General features: G+C 34.6%; 2 protein-coding genes across 2 annotated transcripts; one reads left to right on the forward strand and one right to left on the reverse strand.

Annotated features, from left to right (window-relative positions):
* LOC109361451 (autophagy-related protein 13b-like) lies at nucleotides 1,716-6,656 on the forward strand. The gene is made up of 4 exons (XM_019606906.1): nucleotides 1,716-1,998; nucleotides 2,397-3,825; nucleotides 3,909-4,087; nucleotides 6,030-6,656. Exons 2-4 carry the CDS (start codon nucleotides 2,455-2,457, stop codon nucleotides 6,385-6,387), a joined length of 1,908 nt encoding a protein of 635 aa, XP_019462451.1. The 5' UTR covers nucleotides 1,716-1,998; nucleotides 2,397-2,454; the 3' UTR covers nucleotides 6,388-6,656.
* LOC109362916 (dnaJ homolog subfamily C member 2) lies at nucleotides 9,996-11,186 on the reverse strand. The gene has a single exon (XM_019609007.1). It carries the CDS (start codon nucleotides 11,121-11,123, stop codon nucleotides 10,203-10,205), a length of 921 nt encoding a protein of 306 aa, XP_019464552.1. The 5' UTR covers nucleotides 11,124-11,186; the 3' UTR covers nucleotides 9,996-10,202.

Raw genomic sequence — 12,809 nt, forward strand, 5'->3', positions numbered from 1 at the left:
TAATCCAAACTATATATTAGATTTGGTTCACCTCTTTTGTAAATAAAAATTCTTTAACTTTTACAAATTGGTATATGGATCCAAAACTTTTTATTTCTTTAACTACTAAAAAGATAAAGATAAGTGATGTTATGAAAGGGCACATAGTTTAGTAAATTCTTTCTTTATAAGAAAAAAGATCTATTTTTTTGTCATGTACACTGAAAAGTTCTTATGGTTGATTCAATGTACTTGCCCAAGGGTGATTAAAGTTTATCAGGGACAAGGCTTTGTTTTCTTTTGTACCAACTTCCCTTTTGGTGAACCTCAATGAATATGACAAAACATGATACTCTTGCAATGAGTCAAGCATGAGCATGAGGTTCAAACCTTGAGCATGATTCTTCCAATAACTATACAAGACAAAAAGCAAAAGAAAATAAAATTGTTATCTGATAATAACTCATCAACAATAGTACTACATTCCCCGCTAATGTTTTGAACCATAGCGACAGCTACTTATTCTTATACTTAAGTTTTATTCAACAACATTGATTAATAGCTCTGCATATGATTGAAATTGAGAGATTTTTTTAAAAAATTTCAACCACTATTTTCTTGTCAAGTTCATTACTTCTGCTGGGTATTAAAGTTCCATAAATCTTACATGTCTATGTCCACAACAATCCCACAGGGCACATGTATATAACCATATTTCTAATATTTTAGTAGTCACCTAACCTATCATGTATACCAGAATATGTTATATGTATAGATCAAATAATGGCCCCAAATCCTTTTTTCAGCTATAATTACAATTTTTACAAGTATATATCATTATTTGGATCAGTATCTGTATTTGTATGTTTGTGGGTTGGATCTGGCTACTATTGTTGTTTCTCGTGGTCCACATCTAAGGAGAGGTAAGAAAATGAGAGTGACAGAGACATAACATAATTATCAAGGAGATATTATGCTATCATCTGAGAATATTAACCGGGTGACTAAGTAGAAAGTTTAGAATAGTCAAAACTTAAATATGATTTAGTCCAAATAATAATTTATTATATAAGTAAAAGTTGTTATAAATGATAAGATGATAAACTTAAATAATAACTAATAGAATAAACTATAAATAAACTCAAATAATAACTAATGGAATAAATTATAAATAAACTCAAATAAAGTGAATATAACTAAATCCTAAATAATATAATTCTCTACTAATCCAAATATATTTAACAAATTCATGGATAACTACTCATGTACCACAAAAAAGGATAACCAGTTAGATGTAGAAAATATTTCTAGATTATTTTATGACTTTTTTATAAATAAAATTATCTTATAGAAATGAAAATTCTCATGTCAGGTCTTTACTCTTAAAATTAGTTTTTGGGTCAAACCAAACTTATAATGAAGTCAGGTCGGGTCCAAGAAAAAACTTTGATAAATAATAATTGATGGTTAAGTTTATATGCACATTTTTGTTGTGGTTAAGATATTTTTAGAGTAGGAGTGAAAAGCTGTGCACCATAAGGAAAAAGACTATTAAATCTACTAGGTTATCTTATCCTTGTGAAGATCTTCTCAATTTCTTATCTAGTTATCAATTACTTAAGTACTTAACCAACATTTAAATAATTATTTTATTATCTAAATTCTTTATTTTGAATTTATCTTATCTCATCCTAAAAGAATGGAAATTTTATTTATTGTTTGCTAGAGAGTAGAGAAGGTGAATGGGGTCCATAAATAGAGATGAAAGTGAAAAAGTGATGATAGGAACTTGATCAAGTGAAGTGATATACTTTCATTCCTTTTTAGCCAACAACACTCTTCACCACTTATTCGGACTTTATTTCTCTTCCCTCTACCCTTTGATATTTCGTTTAAAGATCACTGAAAATAAGATAAGACCTCATCAAACCTTAATATTATAATAATATAAACTAACCACACCATTCTTCCTTTATAATCTCTCCTTAAACCTTTCTTCTTTTCTCACACCACAACAAGGTACCTTTCTTCTCCTTCTTTTCACTACCCTCTGGTGTTTCACCATGACCCCACGTACAATTTGTTTATATAAATATCAAAGTTTGAAAATTTATCATCTTTTTTGAGTTTAGGATAAGAGTGGCATGAGTGTTAATCTATTATTATGGCAAACGCGTTTCTTCTTCTATATAACACTAATGATTCCTTAACATTATGAGTAATACTAATACTTCCTGCTTATTTACTAAATATCGTGTTTTTACTCATTAGCACTGAATCGAATTACCCTTTTTGATTATTAAAATGTGCTGGTTGATTTTATGTTGTTATTGTGTTCTTACTTTCTCTTCTAACAATCTAGTAATTGCTTCTGTTAAATTTGAATTTTGAATTCCTTGTGTTTTATGTTGTTGTAGTGAATTCACTGTTCTGCTATTCGTGGGTTGTTGTTGTTGTTGTTTTGTTGATTGACACATGACACATAAAGCAATGACATCTTCTCATGGTAATGCACACTCGGAAGGTGCAAAGATGGAACAGATAATCACTGAGTTTTTTGCTAAAAGTCTTCACATTATACTCGAATCGAGGACGCTCTACGTGTCCTCGCGTAATTCTCTTGGTGATCAAGTGGTGTCTTCTCCATGTTCGTCGTCTTCATCGACATCCAGTGTGCGGCCGAGGGATAAATGGTTCAATTTGGCACTCCGGGAATGCCCTGCAGCGCTGGAGAACATCGACCTATGGCGCCAAAGCAATCTCGAGCCAATTGTGATTGATGTGGTTTTGGTGCAGAGGTCTGTGGACTGGGACCCTGCGAGTTTTTCCCCAAAAAGGGTTATTTCTAGGAGTTCTTCAATGAAAGAAAGATACCCATTTTCCTGGAATAGTGATCAAGAAGAATTGGGAATTGAAACGAAGAGTGAGACCATTATAGAGAGATGGGTGTTGCAGTATGAGAGCAGGAAAACAAGAGATTCTAATTCCAATAGTAGGAGGTCAAGCAACACTTCTTTGCATACTTTGTATAAGAAATCTACTTTACTTTTGAGGTCTTTGTATTCCACTGTTAGACTTTTACCTGCGCATAAAATTTTCAGAGAGCTTAACTCATCTGCGCAGATTCGTCCCTTTACCCTTGTGCACCGGGTATCTTCTTTTGTTGAGCCCTTCACCCATAGAGAAGAGGCAAAAATGCTGAAATTTGGGTTCACACCTGTGGATACTGCTTCCGGTAGGCTCTGCCTGTCAGTGATGTATTTACCATCAGCCTCAGATGTTAGCTCTGAACCAACAACTCCTATGTCCCCACAAGTTATAACTGATTATGTCGGGAGTCCATTGGCTGATCCTTTGAGGAGGTTTCCATTGACTCTGGTGACAGGATTGCAATCATATGGCTCTCCGTCACCGTTGCCATTCTCAAGGCGACATAGTTGGAGTTATGACCATTTCAAAACTTCGCCTCCTTCCATTACTTGTTCGCCTTCGCCTACATATTCAGAATCACGCACATCGGTGTCTAATGCAAATTCTCGACATTTTCCATCTGCACGTTTGCCTCCGCATCCAACTGAGTTGTCATTGATTCAGAAAAATAATACAGGTTTTGATGAATGTTATCCCTCTCCATCACACTCAATTTACAATTCTGGGTCGTTACCATCTAGAACACTTTTACGAACTGAAAGTGCTCCAGTCAGGATACATGCTTCGGAAGTAGCTAATTCCCCTGCATACCCTAACATGCATTATTTGCCTCCATCTCCTCCCCTTCAAGGTTCAAGGTGTGCTTCTAAGACTGATAGATGTATGAGTATGCAAACAAGTGCAACAGCTGAGAAGGTATGCTGTATGATATCCACAGTGAACTACTTTTCTATATTAGTCATATCAGATTTGTTAAGGGTGTGATCTATTTTCTGCAGTTGTTTTCTCTTGGAAAAGATGAGTCGCGGAAATATTCCAGAGTCAAGATATCAGCTAACAGCTCGCCACAGATTTCATATTCCAGAAGCACCAGTAGGTCTTATCAGGATAATTTTGATGATCCTGATTTTACTTGTCCTTTTGATATAGATGATGATATGACAGATCCGGGTAGCAGGTACTTTATGACTGAAACTTACTATGATTTATGCTTCCTTATATTCTAATTTTGCACATAAGATGTCTGATTTATCAGGTTGATGCTTCCTATGTTGGTGTTTGAATTCTTAAAGAAAATAGCATAATTGAGATATACAATGTGGGTAATCAGGTTGATCAGGAGCACTTCCAACCTACTGGAAGGTCATGCTTCTGGGCTGGGCTAGATACTGAAATAATAAATAAATAAATAAAAGGGTGGATCAATGCACGAGTCTCCCACTTAGTGTGGTCTGGGTAGGATAGATGAACGCAACCTTACCGTTGCAAGTAAAGAGATTGTTGCTAGGATTTATATCCATGACCTCCAGGTCACAAGGCAAGCAACCTTACCGTTGCGTCAAAACTCACCCTCTCCATCACAAGGCAAGCAGCCAATGATATTTAATATTGCTAAAATAATAAGTAAATAATGGAAATAGTACATGCATAACAGTTGGTAACTGTTATGACTAGTTAAATACTGGATAGTTAGTCAGAGATATTGAGAGGTAAGTAGGAATTTATGGTAATCTTGTTTTTTGGGCAATAGTTGTGGGGAGAGAATCGAGTCTCCCTATTACCCAATGTGGTGAGTTTTATCTTCTGTTTACAGAAGAAACAAAATTTAGAGAGAAAAGAAGAACATGCAGCTTAGGGTAGGATAACTTATCGTTTTGAGTAAAGGGAAATACACCAGAGAATGTGGAAAAACCAAGAGTGCAGCAATAATGCCAAATCTTCATGCATATTTGAAATCGCAATTCCTTTGGAATAACCATGGAGAGAATACCGAGAGGCCGCCCATACAATCCTACCCTGTAACAAGTTAAGAGCCAGAGAGACACCCTTAAAGATGGGAGCACTTTTTGCACTGTCACCATTTAGTGTAGATGGTAACAAGTTCAAAGGCTAGGATAATTCACATCTGCGGAAGTAGGGATAATGAGATATCTGTTGAAGTGTTGATATTGGACTACAAGCTTGATACCACCTAATGCTGAGTGGAAGTTAGACATCTCATGAAGAAGGATCCTAGCTGATCAATGGTGAAATCTTGCTGGTCCATTTTAGTAGTGCAGTGTCTAGGAGATCTCATTAGTTGGAACCCTTTTCCATTGACCAACTTTTATTTATTTATTGGGTTTTTCTATTTGAAGATCAACGTTTTGTCAATGGAAATGATTTATGTTAGATCATTATAACATCGTTTCATCTATGTACTTGACCCCATCTTGCTGAAATAAGGCTTGATTATTGTTGTTCAATGGGAATAATTTGTGATAAAGCAAAATGGTATTTGATACATGTAGCCAATCCTGCCTATCTGCAATTGTTTATGACTCCAAAAAGAAAACTTGGCACGACGGTAATGAAGACAAGGATATTAGGTGGTGTGTTTGTGTGAGATTAGAAAAAGTACCTTGGTTCTTGACCATATATTGTTTTTTTGTAATTTATATTAGGAATTAGTTTGTAGATATGGTATCTAGTTTTGCATTTGAACATTGTTTGCTAGATGAAAAACATTTTTTGTGTGGACCATTCTGTTATGTCATTTAGTCACTCTTGTAAATCTGTGAATTATTTCCTCATGCATTACACTAGAGTTTTGACTGAATTAATAAATGAGATGAATTCAAATAGAAAATCATGGGGCATGTCAGGCATGTTATTCATCATAATTTTCATTCTGAATAGTTGTTATCCATCGAGATATGGATGACAGTTCAAGTTTGAGACATGGTTCACAACTTCACTTCGATTACGTTTCAGATTCTCGTGATTTCTGTATGTTGAGCCAAATTTTAGAATTAAAATAGATAATCTATTTTTGCTAGTTTTTGTTTTGCTATGATGACATAAACTTCACTAGCTTATCTTTTATTTAGCAATTCTAATGATTCCTTGTACATAACCAGAGCGGAATCTTTTGATCATGGTCGTATGGCTGATACGCTTGAAGCCGGAGGATACTTTCCTATCAGAAAGTCAAATGATGCTTCTGTTGGTGTGCTTGTACATTTGCTGAAGAAAGCACTACCTCTCCATCAATATCCACCCGCTTCAGAAAACTTGTTGCAAGGCGCACACTCCCAAATCTTGAAGAACAACATTGAAGAGCCCAATCAAATCTCAGAAGCACCGATGCCAATGAGCATGATGTCTTCAGGGCTCATAGCAACTAGGAAGTCAATAGCTGATGCATTGGAAGAGTTCCATGGTTACAGAGAGATGAAAAACTTGTTGCTTGTGCAAGGTAGTAAGAATCAGATATAGTACCCTCGTGTTTCTGCAAATGAAGTTCATGGCTTCACGCTTATGTTAAATCGACAGAAGACATATACAACATTTTTACTTGATAAATCAGGCTGGTATAATAATTCTTTTTAAAATATGTGTAAATATGAATATCCAGTCTCTATATAACTTATAAGATTTTGATCTAATGATCAAGTCTGAGCCGTTTGGCATGGTACAACACTACTACCTTATATTGTGCAAAATACATGAAACTGCTAATAATAGATCATTGTATATTTAACAATGCTGAAGCTTCAGTTACAGATAGTAGAATAATTGCTCTTTCTCTTTCATAGATTTGTTTGCTTGTGTTAGTGCTATTTGATCTCTTCCTTGGCAAGTCTTATATACTACACTGCAATTTCATGAACCTGGGTAAGGGCATCCTCTATACCTGTGAAAAAGGATGAAGGGTATATATTCATATCATCAAGTAGTAAAGATTATTGTTTAGGTAATTAGTATTCACACGTACAACTTCATTCAATAATGACAGTTATGTCCTTTTTAACTTCTTTTTTTCAGATTTAGATTGTTACCAAGGGTTCATATGAGAATGTTAGATTCTCATATTTGATGCATGTGAAGAATGTACCCTGTATTACAACAGTACAATTACTTCTCAATGCTTATATATAATTTATTACAATATATGTGAAGGAAGTTTCAACTTTCCCAATGCTTTGCAATTGTGGATCTATAATGCATTAGGTTGTATTATAAATATGTCTAGTCATGGGCGTGGGCCACCATTTTTCCTCTACACCGGCTTAACAACTCTATTCTCTACGGTTCATGTGGTCGTAGCTGCAACCAGCATTCCCACCATGACCGACTTTACCTTATTTCAGAAGCACCTACATCGTTGTCACATAATCATTCGTACCATTACATAACCATTCATCATCAAGCATGTCACTAACATTATCGTTCATGTCCATTCGTTGAATATAGATATGTTGTTCCAGATCTTGTCTCATCTAATGTTACATGTCAATGAAAGTATGTCATATCAACTCGAAATTTTAAAATTTCATTATCATTGTTTTTTTGTTTTATTGTTATCGATACGAGGGACAAGATTTGCGATAACAGATCTTTCTTCTTGTTCAAAATCCCTTAATCTCTAATGGGTCTTTGCTATTCCACACTATCTTTTGAGTTTTAAACCATGCAGATACATATCTACTGCAAACAACCACACCCATTACAAGAGTTCATTGTCACTTTGTACTTATCATTTCATAAATTATCCCTCCCAAAATTTAAACTTATGGTGCCATAACTTTTATTTATATAAAAAAATATGCAGAACAATAATTAATTTGTAACTAATATTTCATAGGAAGGAGCCTTCTGCAATTAAATATCAAGAATTGTGGACGCCAAAATGTTATGATGGTGCATGAGATGTTACATACAAGGCTAAACGTTTTGAATGTACAACTACTACCGCATGACTTTGTTAATTTTTCTAGACTCAAGTCCATGTTCCTTGTGGAAATCTTATGTGAGGCTTTGCATCACTACATAGCACTTTCTGGTTCACTTGCTAGTAGTTTGAAGGGCAGATACAAAATGATCCTTATAGAAAAGGAGGTTTTGGGGTTCAGAATTTTAGACAGTGTGAAGCAGTTTCCTTGTGAAAGAGAGGAAAGAGTGTTGTGGGAAGAAGGATTTTATTCCTTGAAAGGGTTTAAACTTTAAACGTGCTGCTATGAGTAGGGTTTAAGGCCTTCAATGCCCAAACAAGCCCATCACATTTCTTTGGTGGCAGTTTAAGAAGGGTAGGTTGGCTTTGTTTTGGAAGTCAAGGCCTTCGACAACTGCTTCAATATGGGTACCAATAACAACTTATCCGAGTGACAAGGTCAAACAACAAACCTTGTTGTTGTCTTTCCTTTTCCTTCACATTTCTTTTTTGATGTGAAGTTTATTTTTGCCCCGTTTATTGTAATTACTGAGCTTGTGATAAGGTCAAACAACAAACTTTGTGGGCTTCTCCACTCACTAAATCAGTAGACATTTCAATGTATTTGTACAGATTTACTAGTTGAGGCTCTGTAAATTATTGAGTCTTTCTTTTCCTCTCTGCACTTTGTACACTCTATAAGCAATATGCAAAACCAGACGCGATAACTATTATTGGTTAATAATCAAAATCTAAGAAGATTCTAGTTGAAATGCTTGTGGGTCAACTTCCCTAGTATCAAAACAGGTCATGATTTTGAGTTATGCATTTCAACTGCGGGATAAAACAGTCACAAAAACATAAAGTATGAAATTAAGCAGAAAGTGGCCTTGTTTTCATGTTTCAGCCAAATTGGTACCGAATGGATGCACACGGAATTTTCAGAGTAAAAGTGTAAGTGTTAACTGTCCCAAAAATCAGTTGCTGCTGTGTGACATGTGTAACTGTTGTAGCCCAAATAGGACCCCAAAAATGGTCACAACAGTTACTGCTGCCCAAAGTATGACATGATCCAAAAATGACACAGATTTCTGTAATAATGCCAACCTACATCTTTGAAGCACCAAAATACCTTCTACCATTCAGTTATGTAACGCATCAAACCAAGAGTTTGCAAATTACTATGACATGAACACTATCCTATAACCGGCCAAAAGAACCAGAGTTCATTATAAAGCCATAGCCACCCAAAAAGAGAGGGATGGTGTTTATTCACCTTTTCCGTAAATTGCAAAACAATAATGGAGAACATGCAAGGAAACTTCCAAAACAAGAATGCAACCAACATACACTAAGCACACTTATCAGGTAAGAGCCTTGGAAACTTTCAACAATAGAAAAAGATGCAAGTTGTCAATAGCCAAATACATTCACAGAACTGTTACTGCAACTTAAAACCCAATAGTAGTAGCAGTGCAGCATGCGGCTGGTTTCGAGATCATATGCGACAATAAAACATAAACCTATTTCTTTCCAGACTCGTTCCAGTAATCCACAGCAGCAAGTCAATCAGGGTACTGGACCCTTTCCTGTTGGGACCAGGTAACAATCCCCCAATATATATGTGTGGGTAGCGCTAGCAATTGGAGGTGGAACACTTAACATAAACTCGGTTATGGACAAAAGAGTAATGTTAAGAAGGATATTAAAGCTACCAGCTGGTGAATATATGACATGCCCAAACTTACATCTACCACTGGAATTAATCATGTTTGAAATTGTAGAGACTACCTAGCACAAAACCAACTGAAAGGCCCATAGCACACATTCACACTGACCAATTTAGATGCATATACAAAATATAACTGAATACATATCATAGAATAGGAAGCATTTACAAAAATGCTTGAAAATCCAAGAGAATCCATAACAACTAGAACATTCAAAACCCCAAAGCACTAGAACATTTAAATGAAATTTTCAAAAATCAAAATAGAGAAATTATTAAAATCCAAGGTTGATCGCCTTGTGACCTGTAGGTCATGGGTTAGCTTGCGATATGAGACTCTAGTTTCCACTGTTATCCTTATATCATCGCTCAAATACGCCAATGGACCCAGTCATGTAACACAGCTAAGGCAGGCTCAAGTAAATATGTTCTCACAATAAAAAAAATCTAAGTAAACAATTTTTGATAATTCAATGCATTCAATAGTGTTACAGAAACACATTTCCCGTGCTTTCTCAACGAGAACTTCCTGGTTCTTCTAAAACAATGGGTCATGAAAACAAATTATCAGCACAAATCATAGCTGAAACAACTAATAAACAAAATTCTGATTAGAATACAAGTCCATGAAAGGTTAAATATTTTTCATATCTACCCATCAACTGTAGCTTTAGCAGTCCGAAACCCTTTCGTCAATTCAGCAACTCTTTTAACACAAGCAGCCTTAGATTTCGCTGGTACCGCAGCCGCGATCTTCTCCCATCTCATCGGAGCTTCCTTCGGAAACGCTTTTAAAGCATTCAGCAGCGCAATGTCTTCCCCTGAACTCCATTCACTACCACCTTTCACATCTTCACCATCACCAACAGCATTATTCTCAACTCTCTTATCCGTCACTTTCCTATTCTTCAAGAACTCTGCATAGGAATCCGAATCATCAACCTTCTTCTCCGATAACTCCTTCGCCTTCTTGATCACACTCTCTGCTTTATGTCTCCCTCCGAACGCTTCCGCAATCACCTCCCACCGCCGTGGCTTCCCTACTGGATTCTTCAGCAACTGCTTCTTCAGAATTGCAACATCCTCTTCCCTCCACTCCTTCTCCTCCTCAACCACCGCCGCAGCAGCGACACTGTTCCCTTTCCCATTCGCGGTAACCGCCGCAACCGGTACTACAGCAGGGACAGGGAATTCATCGGATCTGCGGGTTTGAACTTTGGATCTGCGATTAGAACCTCTCTTTCTGGAATCATCGTCGGTGGTGGCGGTTTCTTGTTCGGGGAATTCAACGATGGGGCCTTGGCCGACGCGGATGTCGCCGGCGGTGAGGGAGGTGGGGGCGAAGGGGCCAACAAGGAGAGAGATAGAGAACCAGAAGAAGAGGGATTTGAAGGGTTCGGATTGGAAGAAGAAAATGGAGAGAGCGAAGAGAAGGGAAGAGAGAGAAACGGTTACGAAGAGGAGTGGCTTGGTGGGTTTGTTGTAAGGGAGTTGTGGATCAGTGATTGTTCCTTTGGGTGCTCCTGCTTGGAACACGAATCTTGGCTTTGCGTCTTCGTCTAAGAACTCCATTGTTGAAAGCTTTGCCGCAACAACCTCCTTCAATCAAAGCTAATGAAATGGAAAGAGATCTAAAACGTAGTTCATTGTTATTATTTCTGATTATTTTATAATATAATAATTATTATTATGAATATGGTATCAGATCTTGTATGGTAAAATGCATCTTACCGGTCAAAATTATTTATTAATAAAAAGTATTTAATAGTTTTAAAATATGATTAATGATTAATTCATTAAAATAATTAAGTTATAAATAATATTATTTATATTTATAAATTTGTTATATCTATACTACTTAATAAAGAGAAAATACAAAATAATTATTTTATCATTGTGTAATATTTTGTTCTCGTTATCTTCTTATTTCTACAAAAAAATTATATAACATTATGTTATATTTTACCCTCATTATCTTTTTATTATTTTGAAAATGTATTTAAAAAAGTTGAATATTACATTAATTGAATAAATTTAACTGTAAATTATAAATATTTAACACAAAATATTATATTTGTCATTTATAACATACTGAACGATAGGATTTACAGGCTAGTATATGTTAATTGAGAAAGTAGATGTTAAATCAGTATACCACTGACACCTAATAAAGAAAATAATGAAACATTAAAATTTATATTAAAATAATTTTAATATCTTATTTCAACTATCTAAATTTAACAATTTGCTTCATAATAAATCAAAGTATTTTTATACTCACCTTTCATCTTTTAACGGGTGTAGAATAGACTCTACTTTATCATATAATTACTATTACCTATATAATTGATATATTTTTGTTCAGTTTCAGTCAAACAATCTATTTTTTGGTTTTACTATATAATTTTATATACAATAAATTAAAAATACATATACTTGTTTGCATAAACTAATAATATTCATCCCATCTAATAATTTCTTACAAAGTACAAATCTTATAAGCACTTCTCCAAAATGTTCATATCTACTTAAAAAAAGTATACACCCAAATTTTTTTATCATATAAACAAAATTTTCAATAATTATATTTTAAAGCTCCATTCTTTTAGGGACCACATTTGGTTATGTAAATTTTTTGAGTCTTTCATCTATGGTTCAGAGATTAATCATTTTACAACTTTGAGATGATTTTGTAGTTAATTTTAATGCTAATTGGATGAAAGGAGTAATTCATTGGACCGCCATGTGGAAGGGGATCAACTTTCTCATTTAAGTCATCATTTATATCTTTATCAAATCAAAAAATAATATTTAAAAGTTATAAAAATAAAAGTTATTATTTGTATATACATCATGATTTTGGGACAGAAAATCTAATTCGTTATAGTGTTGTTTGTGTTAAATGAAGACCAATTATCCCAAAATTTGATGTTTTATTTTATATTAATTCTATCAAAAAGTGTTAATTAGTTTAAAGAAAATCATAAAAATAGGAAATATTTTTTTATTACTTATTGTAATGTGATTTGTTTGAGATATATTGATATGAATTTTTTTAGAAGATACTATCCTCGATTATGTTAGGAAAATTTAAAACATATGTACAATCAAAGACACACAAAAATTTGATACACATTTTTTGAATTATTATGTTACTGGCACAACTTTTTAAACGACTGGTATATACTTTATTTTTGACATGTAAGTTGTAGTTTTGCCATTAACATAATACGCCACTAGTATATACTTTATGTGCAA

Source organism: Lupinus angustifolius, chromosome LG12, assembly GCF_001865875.1.
Source record: "Lupinus angustifolius cultivar Tanjil chromosome LG12, LupAngTanjil_v1.0, whole genome shotgun sequence".
Taxonomy (NCBI): domain Eukaryota; kingdom Viridiplantae; phylum Streptophyta; class Magnoliopsida; order Fabales; family Fabaceae; genus Lupinus; species Lupinus angustifolius.